The 25,878-nt window shown below is 36.8% G+C and overlaps 1 protein-coding gene across 1 annotated transcript in view; it reads left to right on the forward strand.

The window, feature by feature from the left end:
• The window catches only part of EYS (eyes shut homolog), a 1,412,275-nt gene that overhangs the window by 55,623 nt on the left and 1,330,774 nt on the right, over positions 1-25,878 (forward strand). The window contains 2 exon segments of the mRNA XM_057494276.1: positions 308-501; positions 1,400-1,527. Of these exon segments, the coding sequence (XP_057350259.1) occupies positions 308-501; positions 1,400-1,527 (322 nt within the window).

The following is a 25,878-nucleotide window of genomic DNA, read 5'->3' on the forward strand; positions in this document are numbered from 1 at the left end:
TCTGTGTAGACAGACAGATTAATGGCTGCCTAGGACTGGAGTTAAGAACACAGAGGGACCATTGAAGAGCTCCTCTCTGGGTAACAGGAAGGTGCTGAAACTGGATAGTGGTGATGGTCAACTAGTTCTACACATTTGCAAAAGTTATTAAATCATAGATTTGCTGTGAATCAATTCTATGATATGTAAATTATACCATGATAAATCTGTGTTAAAAAAAGATTCCATGAACTCTAAAGACCTGTTCTGTGAATTTAGCTGCATATCTATTTCACACTTTCTTTGTTTCTGTGTGTGATCTTTTAAGGTCCATCCTGTGAGAAATCAATGGAACATTGTGTTTCTCAGTCTTGTTGGAAAGAAGGTATTTGGCAAAATAAAAGCTCTGCTTACATCTGTGAATACCCAGAAGGAGTTTTCAATCAAAGCTGTGAAACTAAAGTCAATAAGTGTTCATCAATGCCATGTCAGAATTATACTGACTGCAATGATATTCCAAATGTAAGTCTGAATCTAACATGCAAGGGAGTGGTTTTAAAATATAGTTTTACCATTATCAAACTATTTGAAAAGTATAAATAATTAAAGTTCTCATTAACATAATTTTCAAACACAGGAGTATCAGAAAAGCTACCTTACTTGTTTATTTTCACTTTTTCCCATTTTAAAAAGCAATCCCAATTTTAAAAATAATCTTCAATTTCATGCTTTGCTCTTCCAGAATTCTCTCTTGTGAACAAATTAAGTTTGTAAACTTTTGTTTTTAGTTATTGCTTATTGTTTTGTTATTTATTTAATGTTATTACATTTTATTTTTTTAATTTAATGTTTACATAAATAACACAAAGACATAATTGAATGGTTCCCACAAATCATTATCTTTTCATTTTCATAGGATTCATATTTGAAATAAATTCATATTCATATCTTAGCTCCCGTACATGTCTGATAGTTGGTGTGCCCTCAGCTGAAACTGTTAGGCAGAACCCTAAATATAACTTTTCCCCATGGCTTAGGGCTTCCCCACAGCATGGGTGCTAGATGCTAAGAGCAAACATCCAAGATAATTAGAAAGACACCATATGGCCTTTTAAACCGAGCCTTGAAAGTCACAGAGCATCTCTCCACTCCATAGTTATGCTTGCTTGCATTCAAGGGAGGGAGGGGAAGATACTGTTCTGACTCTTCATTAGAGGAGTTTTGAAGTCACATAGCATGAAGAGTTGTGAAACGGGAGACACTGTTGTGATATTTTGGGGAAAAAAAATCTTCCACATTGTTGCACAGAGAACTTCTACATGCTTATGAAAATAATCCCCACCCCACCCCAGGTATGAATCCTTTCACTGTCTTTGAAATATAAAAAACTTCTCTAAAAAATGCATTTAATTTTTTCTAGGGTCTCATGTGCTTCTGTTCACCAATATTTATAAGCAATCTTTGTAAGAGACTTCAAACACCACACAAGACATTTCCTTGCATGAATAATGCCTCCTGTATGAAATATGAGAAAGATCATCATTGCAGGTATAATTAATTTCCTATTTTTTAAATGAAAATATATGAATTTTAAAGCCATGTAGAAATAATGAAACACTGTTCTAAGTTTAAATTTCATTTAATGGCATGCATATGATGTTGTATTTCAAGTTGATATAGAAACTTTTAAATGTGTTTTTATGGGTTTAATTGTTGTGGTATTGGCTTCAAATAAACATTTAAGAAATCCACAGACATAATTTGGGCTTACAGTTATAAAAATGCATTTTGTTCTATAATGAAGATTTTTAGGCTACCTAAATAATATTTCAAGCTCTAGATAGAGATGAATATAAGTACCTACAGTATTGTTTCTACTATATGCATGTAATGTTAATATTATGTTTGCAGATTATAGAGTAATCACTTCTTCCTTCAATTCACTGATACTTTTTAGTTAGTAACTTTAGGCAAACTTTCAGGAAACAGTCCTTTGTTTAACTAAGAATTTGCTAAAAATTACCCATTTGTAAATGACAGAGGTAACCTAGTTATCTGGGCCTATAATGTTAGTCCATTTTAAGAAGCTTTATAGTTACTTGCTCACACCATTAAAAAGTAAAATTTGTACTCTTCACACCTGCTTGACTTTTATCTGACCGTTTAAAGTAAGTTCTGTTGGGCACCACTGAAGGGCAGTAAACAGCTTCAAAATTTTAGAATATTCATGAGACCAGAAGCTTGAAAGCTGTGGTACAGGAAAGCCTTAAAACACACTGAAAAGAAACTTAGAATATACATACATATCACAGATGTACAATGAATAGTATTTTCAAAAGAATCTAAATGCAAGATTTAAAAAATATATTCAGCCTTTAAAATGTGACATTTTCAAAACAGAATGAATAGAAACCTTTTAATTTTATCAAGATCTTGGAAGATGTAACCAATCCAATCAAATTTATGTATGCATTTGACATATTAATTTATTAATAAGTACAATTATTATCCTTTTAAAAATATGGACTATTTACTTTATAACTTCTAGTTCCAAGTCTTATAGCACTAGTATATTTGTGAATCTATCTAGATAAGTGATCAACTTTTTAAAATATGGATGTTATTATATAAATATGTTTATATATATCATATACATTTTATTTTATTTTTATTAAGTATGATACTTTTGTTGGCACTTATTATTAGAATTATTCTGGTTGTCTAGGCTTTGTTTTAAATTTCATCATCAAGTGGAAAACTGGATAACCAGAGGCATTACTGATTGTGGATTGTTACTGATATTAATTTTGCTGATTGTCCTGTTATAAGTAATAAATATATTTTTAAATTATGGAGACTAATATGGAATGCTTTGTTAAGCATGTTTTAGATAGGATGGATGTTGTATAAAGTCAGGTTAGATTTTCGTAGAATGGGTGAAATTACGTCAGGTAGGTAAGCTAACTGTAATAACTTTGAAGTAAACTTACTCATGAAATTAATAGGAGCCACTGTATGTGTTCTGATTGTTGAGATTGCCCACATTCTTTAAGAATTTGGCATACATTATCCTCATCTTGAATCTACTTAGTGAAAAACATTGTTCCCACTTTTGGTTAGAGTCCTGATTAACAGAGGGTAAAATGTAAGGTGAGTGAGAGGAGAGTAAAAACAAAATTGCTTCAACAAGGCAGAAACAACACATTGTCTAATTTGAATATCAAGATTTGAATGAGTGAACACTTGAGCCTCAGAAATCATAAGTGTGATAAAAATTTGAAATGCAAAAGCAGAATTTCTAATCCCTAGATTCCCAACTGCCAAACTGACCAGTGAGAGTCAAAAGCATTTCTAACCCTAAGAGGAAGTAATAGACATATAATCAATATAAATCAATAAAGTATGAAGTTGAAATAATGACAAAAAAATAGTCCTGAAGTCTGCTTTTCTTAAGAGATTAAGGGAATGACTGAAAAGAAGAAAAATAAAAGACCTTTGACTTAAATGCGGGTTAAGTTAACCATTTATTCGTACACTGCCATCTGGGAAAGCATGTGTTTCTAGATCAGTGATTCTTACAGTTTAGCTGCTTAGAATCTCCTGACGGGCTATTTAAAACACAATCAGGTGTTCCCTGGAGTTTCTAATCCATTTACTCAGGGATGAAGGTTGCAAATGTGCGTTTCTAACAAGCTCTCCAGTGATGAGGATGCTATGGATCTGGAGACCGTGCTTTGAGAATTACTGATTAAGGTGAGCTCAGTTTACACAGCATCAATGCAGAAAACCCTCCTCTACCGTTCCCTTGCTATATCCACACACCTCACAGGAGCTTTTTACCCTTCTATTCTGAATCTGAGAGAAAAATTATGGGGTTGGGAAGGAGTAAATGGAGACAGAAGATTAAAACAGTGATAATGGTGACCAGCAGGTAGAAGGTGAAGGAGAAAGAGGTCAGGTACTTATTTCTCCCACTCCCTCATTGCCAATTCATAGGTTGGCATTAACTATGTTCACTATATAGGTTCATAGTTCATATCAAAATGTTCTCTAGCATTAATACTCTCCCTGGTTTCTATTAACTGCATTCTTAGTTACCCCATCAGCATAAAGGGAAACAATTCCCAGTTTCTACACCCAGAATGACTAATCATACATTCTTGGTTTCCCATAACTATTCTTACTCATAACCTTTAGTCTTTTTGGTCAACTCTTCTAAATTACTCTGAGTGAACCATCCTTTTCCTGGCAGAACCCTGGTTGATTTTTCTTTTGAGTGTTAAGAGAAACTCTTTAAGTGTTCTTTTCTAAATAGTTTCTTTTATTTTATGTAATTGCTGTATCTCACTAACTCCATTTTACTTTCAAATTGTTAGTGAAAGTATTGATACCCTCAACCAAAACACTGTCCAGTGATTTCAAAAAATCACTAGAGTTGCCTTCCAACTGTCTGATGACTCCAAGATATTAATTACTAGATTCCACTTGGGTCCCACCTGCTTCCATCAAAGCTACTTCTGATGCTTCACTTCTGTTACTTAGTCCTCTTAGAAATATCATTTTTATGCCAAGTGTCCATAGACACCTAAAGTGTTGAGTTTTCTAGGTGTTAAGGGAAATGCTAGTTTATAGGAACAGTTAAAAATGAACTTCTTTCTAACACTGGGTTGCGTGTGGTAATTAAATACCAAATAAATTCTTGTAACTAGTGTGTTATTCTCTTTCTTAAGGAGGTAATTTGCCTTCAGTTCTTCTCTTATCTAACCATAGAAATCTAGAACTAGTCCATATGTTCAAGTAGATAAACTGATACTATCAGGTTAGCCAATTATTAAGTTACTAGGACCCGACAGGACCAGGCAGAAGCATCTCGTCTGCATCCTCAAGTACACAGTGCAGGATGGACACAGGTGGAAGGGAAACATCTAGAGGAGACTGGCCAGTACCCAATGCAATGTACAGGAGATCAAGGGACTGAGTTGCAAGTCATACATTAGAGAGGATTCTGCCAAGGCAAGAAGGAGAGAAAAGTATCTTTGAACAGTGTGAAATGGGGACAAGAACTCAGAGACTGAATGGATTGGATATCGTCCTTCTGTGGGCTCCTGAGAAGCAGAATCCTTGATCTATCCGCTCAGGAGCAGCAAGTGACCCTTAACACAGAAGCCTGAGCCCTGAGTTTCATGGCTCTCAAATATACAAGGACCCCCAAGCTAACAAGTGCAGGACCAGAAGAGTGGCCCAAACTCAAGAGTCAGCATTGGCTAGGCAATGAGGTCATTCACAGTGACCGTTGTGGTGTACAAACACTTGCCCAATTCCAACACCAGGACGTGACACAGAAATGGTAGAGCAGAAACCAGAGAATTCCTCCCACTTCTCACCATTATTCCTCTCTGTCTACATAAGGGAAAGAAGAGGATTTTTTTTTTCACTTTTTTTTGTTGTTTGACCAGAGGAAATAAAATGTGGCAAGCTATATATGGAACTATTTCATCCTTTGATAATTTAAATAACTATTTGGCAGGAAGTCTGCATTCCTGTGACACTGAACCTCCTGCTAGAGATTTTAAAGAAGAAAGAAACAGGCAAACCCTGCAGTGACATCAAAAGAGAGTCTTGCAGTACATAGCTGTGCTATCACAGACCACCTTGCAGTCATAAGGAGATTCCTCAAGGAGACAAAGCCAAAATACAAGGAAGTGTAGGGCTTAAAAAAGAGAGCATTAAAAAGAGACAGAACCATAATTCTTCTCTGCACGAAGCCAAGACCCCCTCTGAACTAGTTGATTATCTGTGCCAATAAATCCTCTGTCAGTTTAGTCTATATGAGCTGGGTTTATGTTACTTACAACTGAAAACATTCAAAAGTTTCAAATATTCTGAAAATTTTTGTAAACACTGATATGATTTGATCACATTTTAAATGGTTAACTTTTAGTCATATTCATTGTACTGTTGTTCACCCATTATTAAGCACCCATGAAAAGTAAACAATATTCCTACAGTATAGTTGACCACATCATAGACAATAACTTTGACTTACTATGAAAGTCTATCCTGCTGTAAGGTATTCAAAAGAATGGCTGTTTTAATCATTCCTGTACATCTAGAACCTCTTACTGTGTAACACATTGAATAGTTCCCAAATACTTTCTGTAATTCATTATTTAATTTGTTTATAATTAGTATTTTGGATGTTACTGAGTGAGAGGAAGGTCTTAACTCTGGATGTGAAATGAAATGACTCATTCATCCATTCATTTAATGACTATTGAGTACCTGTTTTTCTAGAAACTTCCCTACTGTAATAGAAACTCTTTTACATCAGAGGAGAAAGAAAAACCCTGACAAAATGCCCTTCCTTCAAGAAACTTATATTCTAGTAGGTAGATACTATGGTAAAGAATCACACTGACTCCCTTACGTAAACTGCACAACGGATATGTGATCCCATGGGAAGAAACCAGGAGAAGAGCTGGGTGGCTACTGTGACAATGTAGCCTATTGATGGTGGAGACTGGCACTGCCACCTAGGTGATATGTGATGATGGTAATTAAGGATCACAGTTGGAATATATTTCTAAGGAGAATTCACTGTGTTGCTAAAGGACTAAATATGAGTCAAATATGAGATGAAAAGAAACCAAAGGTAACTCTAAGTTTGTTGACTCCATTGAAAAGTTGCAATAGAGTATTATAAAGCGGAGAAATCTGTAGGAGGAGAAGCATGGTTGGGAGGGGTAGAAGTCAAGAAGTTATTTTTGGACATGTTAGTGGAGACACATGATATAGCCAAATGGAGATACTGAGGTAGGCATTTGGGTCTGTTGGTTTCCATTTTAGAGATGTCTGGGCCACACACGTTCATTTGAAAGCTAGCAGCATGGACATGGTACTTAAAACCAGGAAACTGAATGAGATGAGCTTAGAGTGAGCCTAGGTAGGGAAGTGAGTGGTCTGTGTGCTGAGACTGTGGACACTCCTGTATTTAAGCAAGTTGAATAATTGGAATATGAGGCTAAAAAGTAGGAGTCAGTGAGTTAAGATAGAAAAAAAATAGGGGATCATCACAGAAACTAAAAAACATTTTAAGAATATTAAGACAATGCTAGACTGGCTCAAAATATGTGGCTAGATATATCTAATTAGAAGAAAGTAAAACTGATCTTTGCAATGGACAATCGGAGATAATGGTTTCCTTGAAAAGAGCAGTTTGATGGAATGGTGGGGAAAATATTGTTTAGACTTGGTTTGCAAGTGAGTGGAAGGGACTAAATGGGCTCACAGGTATCAATGCTCTCCAAAGGCAGTGCTAATGTGGCAGTTCTCCCTGGGTCCCATGGCATTTATAGGAGTCGAACTGTGCAGGGCACTGCAGACCACAACCCCAGTGAGGCTTTCCAGGGTCCCTGATGACCTCTCTGCTGGTGGTGCATTGTTAGCAGAGGGAAGGGCATTATGCATTGACATACAGGATCCCTATCTCCACTGTACACTAGAATGGGAAATGTTTGTACCACAAAATGACATAAAGGCTTTAAAAACATATACCACACTCCTAACGTTGCCATCTCACACACATGCAAGAGTGCACACACAAGGATACAGACGCATACACTTACCTATGCTGATATTTACTGAATGCAATGACTCTAATATTTTGTGTGAGTAAAGATGATCATATTCTGAATTAGTCAGAATGAAATGAAGAGACATTAATCAGGAAATAAATGTAAATAGGAACAGCTGATGTCTTTTCCTTATGACAGTTTTTTCCAGTCTGGAAATCAATTGTTTAATAAGTATTTATTGAAAGTCATTTCTTTGTAAAAGATACCATATACTATTAGAAAAATATAAATGCTATGTCTTTAAAAAATCAAGAATGTTATGATACTCGTTTTTTGCTTTCTACGTCTTTTTACCCCACTCAGGTTCTAAGATACTTCATGGAATGATAATGTTCTACTTTATTCTCTCAGCTTATTTTTTTTTCCTGATTCCTACTCACTGAGTTGCAATAACAGCTTGTCCTGCTTATGTGTCAAATCAATGTATTAACATACTTTTTTTTTTCTCAACTCGGTTTCAGCATTTCATTAGTCTAGGGGTAGAGTTAGGGCTATCAGCTTATGTCACAAGTAAACCTAATTAATCATGCACTGTGACTTTGAAATGGAACACTGTATCTACAGAAATGCACAGGTCAACATGTTTCCTTTTGCTATAATAAAGTTATATTTTCACATTAATTTTGAAAAATGCCTTTTAAAATAGCAATCACACATTTCGATAAGGAGTCTGTTAAGCAATGGAATGCTTCCACTGGGTCACTCAGTAACTCTCAACTAACAGGAAACCTCAATCTCCTGGAGTTAATTATCTCAAAATCTGGGTTGCTACTTTTTTCTTTGCTTGAAATCAATAGCTATATTTATAAGGCTAACTTTTCTTTTGAATAAATCATTCTGAAATTTAACATAGAAAATCATTGTTAAAGTGTAAATATAGTTTTATATAATTTCATATGCTGATTATCAACTATATTACAATTTAAAATATCTAGGACATTGTTGATATTTCCTCATTCAAGAATAGCTTCTGCTACTAGCCATATAATTTTATATTTTCAAGGGTTGTTAGAGCGGACAGAAGTCATCCTCAATTCTGGTCCCCTAATGAGCTTCATTTTGAGAACGTATGTTCACACCAACATAACCTTTCTTCCATTTGTCCTGGACCTATTAATTTCCCTGTAATAATAAATAATAAAATATGAGGACAAAAGGTAGTACAATCCTCTGTACATAAAGGTTGACTTAACACTATGTGACCCCTAAGTCTTCTGGGGCAGAGCCGCTTAAGTGAATCTTGGTCCCGTAATGCTCTTTGCAACCTCCAACACTTTTAAATATCCTCCTGCTGTGCCTTGTGGATCTTATTTCAGCAGCAGCAAATTCTCCAATATCACAATCTATTCTGTATACCTTCCTTTCTTTTTCTAACTGAAACCTGAGGACCTGTATTTTTATTGGGCGGTTACCATTCATTCTTCCACAACCTGTATACCACTGGCAAGGAGTATATAAATAGCCTTGTGGCCGTATCCGAACCGTTTTGCTTCCTCCTCCTGAAAGCCGATCCATTGTTAGCATATGATACCAGTAATGCCATTCTCTCTCTCTGTTTCTCCCTTCAAAGGCTCCTTTTCGAGTATCTTCTCTTCTCTCAATTCCTGCCCCCCGCCCACTAAAGGCTTTAGCATCTGGCTTATCCTTTTCTCAACCACCATTGTTGCATTTTTTTGAAGACTTCAATATCCCTCTTAGAAGTGCACCCACCTTAGTTACTTAACTCCTTTGACAATTATTTAGCAATGATTTTTTTTCTTCCTCCTCCTGATCTTGGTCCATTTGACATGGTCATATGTTATAATTTACCATAACCTCTAATTGCACATCCTACAACACTTTGATTTAAATGCTTCCATTCTGATCGCTTCATGTATGTCAAGCTCATTCATGTGTCTAATAGCATAATCATGCAATGTTTTTCTACAACTAACCAGCACCTCTAATTAGTTGACTGCATTCACTTTCCTCTGTCCATCACCCTTGGCCTTGGTCCTTGTTTCCCTTTTTAACAAGCCCACCGATACATCCATCTCAAACTCCTTATCTGTCTTTCTCTATGGTCTATTGACCAGCAAACACCAAACCTGTTTAATTTGGTATCCCATCAATTAAAGCTCAGCCTACTTTCATACATGTCCAATGTGACATCACCAACTTAATATATTCCAAGTTAATGGCTGCTTTTCAGTATCTGTATAAGCATGCTTTTTCTGTCTGTGTTCTCTAGACTTTGATTCTCTGTCTCTATCTCAGCCCACTTCTTGTTCATCAGGAAATCCTGTAAGTTCTCCCATAATATAGGCTTTGGATATATCATGGATATGAACACTTTTATCATTATCAAGTTCATACCCTTGTTCAAACCAAAAAATTCTCATCTGAAACAGTTCAGTATTCCCCCACTTGATCTCCTTGTTTTGGCTCTTCATTCAAGCATATGTAGAATAGTGAATGAAATCTCATTGAGAAAACCAGTATTTGGGCAGTGATTTGAGTGAGGCAATGGAATCTGCTGCTCTCTGGGTGAAGAATGCCCATGGCAGGGGGAGAAGTCAATGCAAATTCCCTATTCAGATCATATTAATAAAGACAGTATGACTGGTCAGGAAAAAGCAAGGGGATATAGTGAAGATAGAGAGGGAACCAGAGATAGGGTTATTGCAACTATTCATGCCACATTAAGCTCTTTGAATTTTACTCTAAGTAAAATAGGGAATATTTCAGTATTGCTGACAAATTAGTGACACTATCTCATTTATATTTTGAAATGAAACTTTGGCTGTTCTGCTGAAAAGAGACTGTACAGAGGCATAGATAGATGCAAAGAGATCTGTTAGGAGTAGTTTAGTAAATGTAATAATCTAGATTGTAGAAGATAGGGATTTGGACAAGGATGGAAGAGAGGATGTGGAAAGAAGTGATTGGTTTATGGATATATTTTTAAAATGGAATCAATACAATATTCCTTATGCTAGATTCCGTTACAGAAAAGGTATAAATATAAAGTCTCTGTAGTTGTTGGCTGAGCAATTAGAAGACAGAGTTTCCATCACCTTAGATGGTGAAAGCTATAAATAAAGCATAATTGTCATGGTGGGATTCCTTATCATCTTTTCCACACAAGAGAGTGTATTTGTTTTAAAACCATGTTTCCCTGTCACAGCTATTCAATGGGTTCCCACAACATTTAAATAAAATCTACAGTATTTTAAAAGCTTGTAAGTCTAGCCATATTTTGCTCCTGCCTATTTCTCCACCATCATTTCCCACGTGTTCCCTTTGATTTCTCAATGCCTGCCGCTTGGGGCTTCAAGAAGTTTCTTGAATATCTGAAGCACTCCTGCTTCAAGCCTACGTATTTGTTGGCCTCCTATGCAAAGAACATTTTCCCCAGAAACTCTGTGAACTCGAGGTTCATTTCACTGAAATGTCAACTCCTCAAAGGTTTCTTTCCTGCCAATCTTGAGAAAACATTCATGTTTTTTTTTTTGAGGGGGAATCTCTCATATTTATTGATCAAATGGTTGTTAACAGTTAACAACAATAAAATTCTGTATAGGGGACTCAATGCACAATCATTAATCCACCCCAACCCTAATTCTCAACAGTCTCCAATCTTCTGAAGCACAATGAACAAGTTCTTACATGGTAAACAAATTCTTACATAGTGAATAAGTTCTTACATTGTGAACAGTACAAGGGCAGTCATCAAAGAAACTTTCAGTTTTGATCACGCATTATGAACTACAAACAATCAGGTCAGATATGAATATTCGTTTGATTTTTATACTTGATTTATATGTGAATCCCACATTTCTCCCTTATTATTATTATTATTTTTAATAAAATGCTGAAGTGGTAGGTAGATGCAAGATAAAGGTAGAAAACATAGTTTAGTGCTGTAAGAGGGCAAATGTAGATGATCAGGTGTGTGCCTATAGGCTAACTATTAATCCAAGCTAGACAAGGGCAACAAAACATCCACAGATGCAGAAGATTTCTCTCAAAACAGTGGGGGTGAGGTTCTAAGCCTCACCTTTGTTGATCCCCAATTTCTCACCTGATAGCCCCCTGCAACTGTGCCTGTCTTAGGTTTTTCCTCCCTTGAGGAATCTTACCCGTCTCTGGCTAACCAGTCATCTTCCGGGGCCATATAGGTAAATGTAAAGTTGGTAAGTGAGAGAGAAGCAATATTGTTTGAAAAGGTTAGCTTTTTACTTCTTTGCAGATTTATGCCCTGTGGCTTTTCTGCCCAGCATTTGTCTTGAGGTATCTTTACCTTGGAAGAATTATGATACTCGGTAAATTCGATCTGAGGCACGAATTCTGTTTAAGGGTTGTAATTAGGAAGGAAGAAGAAAAGCTATAGAAGTAGCAGGCGGAAGAAAACATGGGAAGATTGATTATTTCTTTGACATATCTTCTTGTAGAGTAACTTCAGCATGTATAGGTTTTAAGCTACTAATTAAATTGCGCACACACATTAACATAATAGGAGTATAGTTACATAACCAAAGCAGAACTACAATGACCAGCCATCTCCAGTGAAACCAAGAAAACCAGTTAGGCACCCTGAGCATTTGTGAAAACTTATCTATGATATGATGGATATTGTCTAACTGAATTTGAATAGTTTGAGAAAAATCAGACAATTTAAAACAACACATTCCTGGAAACAGTTCACATCCCATATGTTCTTTTAACAGTAGATAGTCTGTAGTCTCAAGATTTTGGAGCACTGCAACTTGCACTTCTCCTAATTCTTGGTTGAGTTCTGACAGTACAGATCCAGTCAAATTTGTTGTTTTACTGTATGCACAGGCCAGCTTAGATATCTCCCTCTTCATTCCAATGGCAAGTCCAGGAACCGGTGGGATGAATGCAGCTACAGCTGCAACAGCACCAGGATCTTTGTTGACGTTTTTTGATGATCATCTTCTAGAATGACTCTTCCAGAGTATGTTGATGTTGGAACTTCTTCTTCATATCATATCTTAGTTCTTTTTCTGGGTAGCCAAATTGGGCTTTGATCCTCTGTATAAACATAAACAGACCCTTTGCCCACACTTTGATATGCCCTTTATATCATTGTGAAGAACTCATTGGAGGTCACGACACAGGAACTGTTAGTCCATTCTTGGGTTCTGTGATTCTGCTGCCGTTTTCTTCTTTCAGTTTTTCCTTTGTTCTTATACTCCATAGATGAGTGAAATCATTTGGTATTTCTCTTTCTCTGCTTGGCTTATTTCACTGAGCATAATACCGTCTAGCTCCATCCATGTTGCTGCAAATGGTAGGATTTGTTTTCTTCTTATGGCTGAGTAATATTCCATTGTGTATATGTACCATATTTTCTTTATCCAATCATCTACTGATGGACACTTAAGTTGCTTCCAATTCTTGGCTATTGTAAATAGTGCTGCGATAAACATAGGGGTGCATCTGTCTTTCTCAAACTTGAGTGCTGCGTTCTTAGGGTAAATTCCTAGGAGTGGAATTCCTGGGTCAAATGATAAGTTTATTTTGAGCATTTTGAGGAACCTCCATACTGCTTTCCACAATGGTTGAAATAATTTACATTTCCACCAGCAGTATAGGAGGGTTCCCCTTTCTCCACAGCCTTGCCAACATTTGTTGTTGATTGTCTTTTGGATGGTAGCCATCCTTACTGGTGTGAGGTGATATCTCATTGTAGTTTTAATTTGCATTTATCTGATAATTAGCGATGTGGAACATCTTTTCATGTGTCTCTTGGCCATCTGTATTTCTTTTATGGAGAACTGTCCAGTTCCTCTGCCCATTTTTTAATTGGATTTTTTGTTTTTTGTTTGTTGAGGTGGGTGAGCTCTTTATATATTTTGGATGTCAAACCTTTATCAGATCTGTCATTTTCAAATATATTCTCCCATACTGTAGGGTTCCTTTTTGTTCTATTGATGATGTCTTTTGCTGTACAGAAGCTTTTCAGCTTAATATAGTCCCACTTGTTCATTTTTGCTGTTGTTTTCCTCTCCCGGGGAGATATGTTCAAGACAAGGTAACTCATGTTTATGTCTAAAAGGTTTTTCCCTATTTTTTTTTCTAAGAGTTTTATGGTTTCTTGACTTACATTCAGGTCTTTGATCCATTTTGAATTTACTTTTGTGTATGGGGTTAGACAATGGTCCAGTTTCATTCTCCTACATGTAGCTGTCCAGTTTTGCCAGCACCATCTGTTGAAGAGACTGTCATTTCCCCATTGTATGTCCATGGCTCCTTTATCAAATATTAATTGACCATATATGTCTGGATTAATGTCTGGATTCTCTAGTCTATTCCATTGGTCTGTGGCTCTGTTCTTGTGCCAGTACCAAATTGTCTTGATTACTATGACTTTGTAGTAGAGCTTGAAGTTGGGGAGTGAGATCACCCCTACTTTATTCTTCTTTCTCTGGATTGCTTTGGCTATTTGGGGTTTTTGGTGCTTCCATATGAATTTTTTAATTATTTGTTCCAGTTCATTGAAGAACGTTGCTGGTAGTTTCATGGGGATTGCATCAAATCTGTATATTGCTTTGGGCAGAATGGCCATTTTGACGATATTAATTCTTCCTAACGACGAGCATGGGATGAGTTTCCATCTCTTAGTGTCCCCTTTAATTTCTCTTAAGAGTGACTTGTCGTTTTCAGAGTATAAGTATTTCACTTCTTTGGTAAGGTTTATTCCTAGGTATTTTATTCTTTTTGATGCAATTATGAATGGAATTGTTTTCCTGATTTCTCTTTCTATTGGTTCATTGTTAGTATATAGGAAAGCCACAGATTTCTGTGTGTTAATTTTGTATCCTGCAACTTTGCTGTATTCTGATATCAGTTCTAGTAGTTTTTGAGTGGAGTTTTTAGGGTTTTTTATGTACAATATCATATCATCTGCAAATAGTGACAGTTTAACTTCTCCTTTACCAATCTGGATTTCTTGTATTTCTTTATTTTGTCTAATTCCCATGGTTAGGACCTCCAGTACTATGTTAAATAACAGTGGGGAGAGTGGGCATCCCTGTCTAGTTCCCAATCACAGAGGAAAAGCTTTCAGCTTCTCACTGTTCAGTATGATGTTAGCTGTGGGTTTTTCATAGGTGGCCTTTATTATGTTGAGGTACTTGCCCTCTATTCCCATTTTGTTGAGAGTTTTTATCATGAATGGGTGTTGAATTTTGTCGAATGCTTTTTCAGTGTCTGTGGAGATGATCATGTGGTTTTTGTCTTTCTTTTTGTTGATGTGGTGGATGATGTAGATGGATTTTCGAATGTTGTACCATCTTTGCATCCCTGAGATGAATCCCACTTGGTCATGGTGTACAATCCTTTTGATGTATTTTTGAATTCTGTTTGCTAATATTTTATTGAGTATTTTTGCATCTACATTCATCAGGGATATTGGTCTGTAATTTTCTTTTTTGATGGGGTCTTTGCCTGGTTTTGGTATTAGGGTGATGTTGGCTTCATAGAATGAGTTTGGGAGTATTCCCTCCTCTTCTATTTTTTGGAAAACTTTAAGGAGAATGGGTATTATGTCTTCTGTGTGTGTCTGATAAAATTCCGGGGTAAATCCGTCTGGCCCGGGGGTTTTGTTCTTGGGTAGTTTTTTGACTACCGCTTCAATTTCTTTGCTCGTAATTAGTTTGTTTAACTTTTGTGTTTCTTCCTTAGTCAGTCTTGGAAGATTGTATTTTTCTAGGAAGTTGTCCATTTCTTCTAGGTTTTCCAGCTTGTTGGCATATAGGTTTTCATAGCAGTCTTTAATAATTCTTTGTATTTCTGTGGAGTCTGTCATGATTTTTCCATTCTCATTTGTGATTCTGTTGATTTGTGTTGATTCCCTTTTTCTCTTAATAAGTTTGGCTAGAGGCTTATCTATTTTGTTTATTTTCTCAAAGTACCAGCTCTTGGTTTTATTGATTTTTTCTATTGTTTTATTCTTCTCAATTTTATTTATTTCTTCTCTGATCTTTATTATGTCCCTCCTTCTGCTGACTTTAGGCCTCATTTGTTCTTCTTTTTCCAGTTTCGATAACTATGATATTAGACTATTCATTTGGGATTGTTCTTTCTTCTTCAAGTGTGCCTGGATCACTATATACGTTCCTCTTAAGACTGCTTTCACTTCATCCCACAGAAGTTGGGGCTTTGTGTTGTTGTTGTCATTTGTTTCTATATATTCCTTGATCTCTATTTTCATTTGTTTGTTGATCCACTGATTATTTAGAAGCATGTTATTAAGCCTCCATGTGTTTGTGAGCCTTTTTGTTTTCTTTGTAGAATTTATTTCTAGTTTTATACCTTTGTGGTCTGAAAAATTGGTTGGTAGAATTTCAATATTTTGGAGTTTACTGAAGCTCTTTTTGTGGCCTAGTATGTGGTCTATTCTGGAGAATGTTCCATGTGCACTTGAGAAGAATGTATATCCTGTTGCTTTTGGATGTAGTGTTCTATAGATGTCTATTGGGTCCATCTGCTCTACTGTGTTGTTCAGTGCCTCTGTGTCCTTACTTATTTTCTGCCCGGGGGATCTATCCTTTGATGTGAGTGGTGTGTTGAAGTCTCCTAAAATGAATGCATTGCAGTCTATTTCCCCCTTTAGTTCTGTTAGTATTTGTTTCACATATGCTGGTGCTCCTGTGTTGGGTGCATATATATTTAGAATGGTTATATCCTCTTGTTGGACTGAGCCCTTTATCATTATGTAGTGTCCTTCTTTATCTCTTGTTACTTTCTTTGTTTTGAAGTCTATTTTGTGTGACATTAGTACTGTAACCCCTGCTTTCTTCTCGCTGTTGTTTGCCTGAAATATGTTTTTCCATCCCTTGACTTTTAGTCTGTGCATATCTTTGGGTTGGAGGTGAGTTTCTTGTAAGCAACATATAGATGGGTCTTGCTTTTTTATCCATTCTATTACTCTGTGTCTTTAGATTGGTGCATTAAGTCCATTTACATTTAGGGTGACTATTGAGAGATATGTACTTATTGCCATTGCAGGCTTTAAATTCTTGGTTACCAAAGGTTCAAGGTTAGCCTCTTTAGTATCTTACTGCCTAACTTAGCTCGCTTATTGAGCTGTTATATACACTGTCTGGAGATTCTTTTCTTCTCTCCCTTCTTATTCCTCCTCCTCCTTTCTTCATATGTTGGGTGTTTTGTTCTGTGCTCTTTCTAGGAGTGCTCCCATCTAGAGCAGTCCCTGTAAGATGCCCTGTAGAGGTGGTTTCTGGGAAGCAAATTCCCTCAAGTTTTGCTTGTCTGGGAATTGTTTAATCTCTCTATCATATTTAAGTGATAGTTGTGCTGAATACAGTATCCTTGGTTCAAGTCCCTTCTATTTCATTGCATTAAGTATATCATGCCATTCTCTTCTGGCCTGTAAGGGTTTCTGTTGAGAAGTCTGATGATAGCCTCATGGATTTTCCTTTATAGGTGACCTTTTTCTCTCTAGCTGCCTTTAAAACTCTTTCCTTGTCCATGATCCTTGCCATTTTAATTTTTATGTGTCTTTTTGTTGTCCTCCTTGGATCTTTTCTGTTGGGGGTTCTGTGAATTTCCGTGGTCTGTTCGATTATTTCCTCCTCCAGTTTGGGGAAGTTTTCAGCAATTATTTCTTCAAAGACACTTTCTATCCCTTTTCCTCTCTCTTCTTCTTCTGGTACCCCTATAATACAGATTTTTTTCCTTTTGGATTGGTCACACAGTTCTCTTAGTATTGTTTCATTCCTCGAGATCCTTTTATCTCTCTCTGTCAACTTCTATGCGTTCCTGTTCTCTGGTTTCTAGTCCTTCAATGGCCTCTTGCATCCAATCCATTCTGCTTATAAACCCTTCAAGAGTTTGTTTCACTTCTGTAATCTCCTTCCTGGCATCTGTGATCTCCCTCCGGACTTCATCCCATTTCTCTTGCATTCTTCTCTGTATCTCCGTCAGCATGTTCATGATTTTTATTTTGAATTGTTTTTCAGGAAGACTGGTTAGGTCTGTCTCCTTCTCAGGTATTGACTCTGTGATCTTTGTTTGCCTGTAGTTTTGCCTTTTCATGGTGATAGGAATAGTTTGCAGAGCTGGGACGAGTGACGGCTGGAAGAACTTCCTTTCTTGTTGGTTTGTGGCCCTCCTCTCCTGGGAGAACAGCGGCCTCTAGTGGCTTGTGCTGGGCAGCTGCGCGCAGACAGGGTTTCTGCTTCCTGCCCGGCTGCTATGGAGTTAATCTCCGCTGTTGCTGTGGGCGTGGCCTGGCTCGGGCAGCTACTCCAAAATGGTGGAGTCGCGTTGGAGCAGGAGCTGCTGGGAGGCTATTTATCTCCGTAAGGGGCCTCCCTGCTCCCTGCAGCCCAGGGGTTAGGGTGCCCAGAGATCCCCAGATTCCCTACCTCTGGACTAAGTGTCCTGCCCTGCCCCTTTAAGACTTCCAAAAAGCACTCTCCAAACCAAAACAACAACAACAACAAAAAATAAAACGCTTGATTTTCTTTGTCCTCAGGTGCCGACCTCAGGCACCCACTCACCAGTCTTGCTGCCCTGTTTCCCTAGTATTGGGGTCCCTGTCCCTTTAAGACTCCCAAAAAGCACTAGCCAAAAAAAAAAATGGCTGCTCGCTTTTCTTATGTCCTTGGGCACCAGGCCTCTCGTGCCCGCTCACTGTTCTTGCTGCCCTGTTTCCCTAGTATCCAGGACCCCACGCATGCACTGTGTCTGCCCTCTGGCCCGGATGGCGGGGGCTGGGTGTTCGGCAGTCCTGGGCTCCGTCTCCCTCCCGCTCTGCCTGCTCTTCTCCCGCCGGGAGCTGGGGGGAGGGGCGCTCGGCTCCCGCGGGGCCGGGGCTTGTATCTTACCCCCTTCCCGAGGCGCTGGGTTCTCGCAGGTGCGGATGTGGTCTGGATGTTGTCCTGTGTCCTCTGGTCTCTATTTTAGGAAGAGTTGTCTTTGTTTTATTTTCATAGATATATGTGGTTTGGGGAGGAGATTTCTGCTGCTCCACTCAAGTCGCCATCTTGGCTCCGCCCCTTGATAAACATTCTTAACGTCACTGTTCTCTATTATTCTCTCCACTTTAATCTTGCTTTGTTTTTTATAGCAATTATCATCATCATTATGTTTTTGTGTATATATGTTTTTCTCCCTGCCCCATAGTCTAATGTGTATGTAGGAAGGAAGAGGAGTGCTGTTTTAATACTGGCTGTCTATATTCTATGATCAAAGTATATCCATGTGAATTTTAATTACCAAAATACAGATATTTTTACATAATAACTTTAAAGCTTAAAGAAATATGAAATATAAATCATTTATGTATTGAGACTCAGATAATGACTCAGCATCCCTTTTTATGCAAGAAAGATAAATTGATGAAATGTGTAATCCATAAGTTTCACATTTGTCTATGTGCATACAAGACACAGTAAGAAAGCATACAGCGGTATTGTAAAGCTTCTACTGTAAGAAGAAGTCTTTATTTAAAGTGTTGTTCCCAAGGCATGGCATAGGCACATCACAGCACTGAAACTGCTACAAGTAACTGTATCAAAATCTCCATCTATAGATGATGAAACCAAAGGACAGAAGTGACCAAAATGCTTTATTTGTGACAAAAATTATAACTCACTTATAATAGACTGGTTAAGGCCCTGAAAAGAAAGTGCAAACCTTCTCCAAGTGTTCAAACAAGTGATGGGAGTACTTCAAGATAACAAAGTCAGAGAAAATTATTTGGAGTTGGCTTTGTAACTATATACTTTCCATCTCCTGCAATGGTACAGTTTGAGGAGCTATTTCAGCAGCTAGAAAACGTCAAGTAAGAATATACTCCCAGTTCACAAAAGACATTTTCGGCATACTGTCTTTGAAAAAAATCAAATAATATTCAACTTTCAATTTTAATTTATTTCATTTTATGGAGTGGTTACTTTATTATTTTAATAAATTACTTTAATAATGTTTCTACCAATCATTTATAAAACGTTGCACATCTAATTTTTAATTCTATCAAATTTATGTTTTCTTGATATCTTGAAAAACCATTTTAAAAACATATTTAAAATACACTAAATACTTAGGTTCATTTATTTTCTTTATTTTTGTGAATTATCTACATTTCAGAAAGAAACAACTGTAGTAAATACCAGTATTTCGATGTTACATGAAGTATTTATCAAAATGATGGTGATGAGCTGTCATTATTCTGTTTTGTTCAGTGTTCTGTCCCCAATGGATCTGGCATTTCTCATTAAAATCAGTAGCATGCATTCCATAAGGCACTGAACAAAGTTTGGGATCCTCTTTCCAAGAAATAGTAGAGCTAATTGTCCAATTAATATTGGTTTAATTGGGCAAATGCAACCCAATAATGGAGGGACATTTCAGGCAGTTATAATAAATCATTTTAGGGAGGGGAGAAAGAAAAAAAGCATGCTTTATTTTCTTCTAGCTTTTCCACTAAAATATTTTATTTTCATCATCTTTTTCCTTTGCTTACATGTATCTTTTCAGGTCTTCTGTGCTTTTCTGTGTATCATCGCCCTTTTTACCATGAAAAATAACACCTTAAGTGTGTTTGTCTCAATCATTTAGGTTCTTCTTAACTCCCAATCTCACAAAAATATTTCCTGTTTCCTAATCCTTTCATTTTTTATTATAAAATGACAGTTTTGTACAAAAAATACATTGGATATTCTGAGAACGTGGTGCTCTGAAAGACATTTCTTTTCCCTCTGCCCGTATTTACAATGACTGACTTCTGTGACTTTCTCCCTAAATTTCTTTCTGTCTTATGAAATAGTAATTTGCCCATGAAGCTGTCCCTGGCAAGCTTTGGAAAACCAGTTAGCACCAGAGCCTCCTATACACTCTTATCTGCTTCAAGTATTCTGTATCTAATTCATTTTCTTTCCTCTCCCACTGAGAGATGAACCTCATGAGGGAAGGAAACTTGTTCACTAAAATATGTACTGTGCCTAGCAAAATAACTATCCACAGTAGCAGCTTAAGGATGAATTAGTTAATGAATCATGATGAAGAAAGTTGAGTATCTTGGAAAATAATAGATCAAGCACACCTAACTTGTGAGTGATAACATCACTAGAAATAAAAAGAACATAAAGAGGAGAAGCAATAATTAAACAAATTGTAGACTATTTCTCTGACCTGGAGAAATAACTGAATTTGTATATAAAAAGGCTCTCTGTTGAAGCTAAATTGATTATAAAAGACACATGGTGAAACAACTATCAAGCTTCAAGGCAGAAAAGTCAATTTACCTACCAAGGAAAAGTAATCAGAGTGGTATCACATTGTTTATTGCAATGGTAACTTCAAGCCAGCAGGATAGCATTTATGGCTTCAGAAACAGTAGAAAACATCTATAGACTACATCAAAATATTGCCTGTCCAAATCTTACACCTGACTATATTAGATAGTGAAAGAAAAAATTTATGTATATGCAGATAGTCAAAAAACCTATCATCCAGGTTATCTATCTGAAGAAGATAATTGGAAAATATTCTTACTAAGTACAAAATGGACTAAATAAAACTTTCAAAGGGAGAATATGAAGAAAAAGGTGTTAAAAATGAAGATTAAAATGTGTGCTTTTCATCACATTTCAGAATCAAATCCAGATGAGATCAGATAGTTTACATGTCATGTACTGAGGATGCTAGAGTGGAGGCATGTAGCTCTATGGTATGGAGTTAAAACTGAAGTTAAGTATGCATGTGCATTACTGGTTTTAATATGATCTAGTACACCTTCTGCTATAAGTATTTCACTATAGTCATGACTACTTGCATTCATGCATAGAAGGTAATATATGTGGAACTCAGAAATGTATGTCAGTGGGAAGGAAGGACAGAAGGGGAAAGAAAGAAAAGAAAGAGAAGAGGGTCTGTGGAACCCTAAAAGGAAACTTCCCTCTCCAAAAAGAATTCAACTCAAGGGTCGAAATGAACAGCAGTATCTGGATTTATCCACGGAGCTTCTGACTGTAAAGAGCTGTGTGTAAACCAAAAGGACCTGAGCGTGTAGACCTCTACTGTGGGAATCTTCTCAGTGTATAGATCTCCAGAGATGTAGGGCAGTTGCCTAGCTACATTACAGCAGAGGTTTGAGTAATAGACGTTTTCAGTGAAGTCAGCAAAGCCATGGGCAGTGGAAGCTGAGAGGCAGCCTGGGCTGACAGTGATATTGGCATGAATAGCAGAAAGCTGGGCACCAGCTCTGGGTTGGGGTAGAACACGTTGGGAGACCTGAACCATAAAGTATGTGCACTGTTCTGGGAAGAGTGGCAGCTGTTACAGTAAAACCAGCAGGAAAGCTTGGTCCTGTGGCTCAGTGGCTTATGAAACAGTCACAGTGTGAGGTGGAGAAGCGTAAGCAGCAGCGTGGACTGGGAAGACCCCATGTGTACAAGGGGATGGCAGGTAACAAGGGGACAGCAGTTTTGAAGAGAAGCAGGCAAGGCTGACCTTCACCCTGGTTTCATAGCTAAATGTGAACCTGACACCTGTCTCCCTGGACACTCTCAATCAATCCCACTCTTTTTGACTCCGTTTACAGAGATTTAAATGAACTGTAGTCTTCACTTTAGTGGCAGATTATCCTTGGTTCATACTGGTCCCCACTACCAATCCATGATTTTTACTCCCAAGTTTTTAGTACTTGGGGAATTTGGTAACTCACAAATTCCTTCATGATCTCTTTCTCCTTTCTCATTTCTGCTACTCTTGTCAGCTACTTAGAGGTCTAGTCATGTAGAGCTGCTTGCAGTTGCCTGAGAATAGCATGTTTCTTCTCATTTCCAGAGTAATAGCATACACAAAATACATCCATTATTTAGTCAAAATAAAAAGGAAGGAGAGAAGGAAGAAAAAACAAGGGAGGAGCAAACAAAAGAAGGGAAGGAGGAAGGAAGGAAGGAAGGAAAGGAGGAAGAAATACTGAAATAGTACTAAATTAGTTACATAAAATAAATTATCAAATATACAATGAGAATCAAATTTGTGAACATAGTCCCTTGTGATGGACAGTTTGGAGAGGAATCATTATCAGCTTCTTGTTTATCGTGCCCGTGGATTATTGATAGTATGGGAAGTGTGATAGACTAGGATGACCTCTTACATCACACGTTGTCTCCTTTTTGTAGGTATTGACCGAAATATCATTGGGGAAATATGAATATAAATATACATGTATCATATCTGATTATTTCTTCAGGATAAATTCCTAAGTGTAGGATTTTGTGTCAATGGATAAAATAGTTATTTTATTTTCAAATATGTTTGGTGGTAATTATTTTTGTCATAATTGTTGAGGTCTTTGCATCCAGATTCTGATTGTTTTTGATAATTAATAGGGAATTGGCATATATTTTCTTAGGATCAATACTTACATACCATGAGAAACATTTCTGTAACAGAAATTTGAGTTCTTTACCCATGTAAATATATAAGCCCAGCATTTTCCATAGTTAGTTCCCACCAAATATTTTGTTCTATTGATCTATTCTTATTTTCATTCAATTTTGGCAATTAATATTTTGACATAAGCTTTTTAGCATATTTGCACAGAGGAATATCTAGTGTTACTAGTCTCCATTTTTCCTTTTAGTCCCTTTTGCATTTTTATTTTTGTATGTTTGTGTTCTCTCTCTCAGTTTCTTAATTACACATTCCAGAAGAATATCTATCTCATGATCTTTTAAATAAATGACTCTGGCTATATTAATTGTAGTACTTGTCTTTTGATGTGAAATAATAGCACTAAATTCTCATTTAAAATGTAAGTATTGGGTATTGTACATGTCCTGAAAAAAATTTTTTAGGAAAATTATCACACAAGCTTACTATTTACATCTATTGTAATGTCATAGGTAATGTATAATTAGGTTATCTAGTTTATTTTAAGTTTGAATATGAATTAAGAAAATGTAGAAAAACAATAAAATAAAAAGTATGGTATTTTTTAAATTGCCAAAAATTAACTATAGAAATTATTGTGCTCTGATATTTATATAGTTCAATTCTTGTACACTATTATCTTGGTCCTTATCAATTTTTGAAAATATTCTGATTCACTGTTTCAAGTGTTCATTTTTATATTTTCTCTTTTCTCCCACTTTCTGCTATATGATCTGAAATAGGAATTGTACATTACTTCTGATGTTTTGGGCAAGAGTGAGGTGACTATTCTGACTTCATTATTTGTATTGAATGTATATTATTTTTATCTTCTTTTTTTCCAAAAAAATTTCTTCCCTGATTTTGCTCCATTTTAATTTTTGGTTGCCACTAAGTCACATCAAATTTTATGTACTATTTCCCCATATTATCTTCTACATTGTATTTCATAAAAATCCTATCTTTAACTTACTGGGCTGTAAGTTTGATCTATTTGAAGTTTTCATCTTCCTTTAGGTCATTGTGCCTCATCTTTGTCATCTTTCATCTTTACTGTTATAAAGTGAAATTTTTATTTGCACTGTTATAATAGAATTTCTCAAAGGGTCCATTGTTCTAGGGTTAGCTTTTATTTCTTCTTTGGTTTTGTTTTCTCTTGTTTAAATTCCTAAGTGATAACAGTCCTAGTTAAGCCTTCTCTTTCCCTGGCTGCAGGCTGAGGTGACAGGATGTAATTTTCCTTCCAGATGGTAGATGCAGGAGCTCCTCTTAGATTTCAAGCCATGAATGAGAGTGGAGACTTGGAGGCTTGATAGCCTGTAACTCAACAAAATTTTCCTCGTTCTGGGTTTCTTCTACCTCTGACTTATCCCTTCCTGGGCCAAGTGTCACAAATGGTGTTTTGGAGATTCCTTCTTTGTATTCAGTGAGAGTGCCAACACGTTGGCCCAATTTTTCATGACCAGTAAACCCTGCTTTGTCTGGGAACATCGTTCTCAGAGTTCCTGCCACCTCATCTTCTTCACCCAGCAGCCTGTTGATCTGACCTCATTAATGACTGAATATTAGTTCTTTTAATTAATGAATTCAATAAGTAGCCCCAAACTTCCTCTTTAGAAACCATACTCTAGAATAATGTGTCCAAATACCACACATGTCCTTAGCTCATCTTGGACAATTTATTCCCACTCTAAAGGAATATTGAGATATTTAACCACAATCCACCAAAAGTTTAGGATATTTTAGTGCCCTTTTCTTCTTTCCCTTCCCACTCCCAATAGGAAAGGGTGGAGGTGATACCTTTCATAGCAAAGTGGTCTTTGGCATGATTTCTGTATCTATTTAGAAAGAGAGAAATAAGGTAAACATATCTTGACAGAGTTTCTCAATGGAGTGGCAGAGTACAATACATTTATAGTTTAACTATTCTTAATTTTAATAAGAGGTCTACAACTATTGATATAATCAAAACAACTTATTTAACTTCTCTGAGGATGTTTCTTCATTTATAGCATAGTGGTATTAATATATATCATACAGGGTTTATAAAGATTGAACTAGAAAAAAATTAAATACTGTGAAAGTAATTAGCCTCATGGCAGCTACATAGTAGATGCTGAAAAAAATAGATGGTTATTCCTGTAACAAATGAAGGAATGACTTAATTCCACAAGGTGAAATGCAAAGCTGTGCCTGGAATAGTAAGAAAGATAAATTACTGAAATGTTTTACTGATGCTACTTCAGTTAATCTGTGTCGACACAGATCTTGATTCCTTCTGTTATGAAATTTTCCTGCTTTCTTATAAGAAATTTTAAATAGTATATGGTACAAGTCACTTGATTATTAAATCAACTTGTAACAACTTAGTTTCCTTGATCTTAAAATCTCTAGTGGAGAAGACACTTCGTCATTTAATTTGGTGCCCCATTTACTTTTTAATGGAACGTTTACGAAGTGTGATTTAAAGTACAGGAGTATGTCTCCCAAAATAATGAGAATGAGGGCAAAAGAGGCAGACCGCCAGTATGTGCTCTTAGCCCCTTATCGATTGCAGCTAATGAACTGAAGTAAACTGGAATCCAGACTTGTTCAGGGCTGTCTCAGCCTGCGGATAGTGGTGCTCTGAGCTGGGAATGCCCGGGGCACTCAGTCCCCTGGCCCTACTACTGTGGCAGCCTCCACCTACATCCCCCCACCAGAACCAGTGCTGTGACTACAGCTGCCCTGTGGGCACGTGCGTAGTTACCCAGGGCTTTGGGACGGGGAACTTCTTGGGTTGCGGAGGCTCCTTACCTTGTGTAATGAGTAGCCGTGTCATACAGCTGGAAATATGTTTATTTGAGAT

Source organism: Manis pentadactyla, chromosome 16 (genome assembly GCF_030020395.1).
Source record: "Manis pentadactyla isolate mManPen7 chromosome 16, mManPen7.hap1, whole genome shotgun sequence".
Classification (NCBI taxonomy): domain Eukaryota; kingdom Metazoa; phylum Chordata; class Mammalia; order Pholidota; family Manidae; genus Manis; species Manis pentadactyla.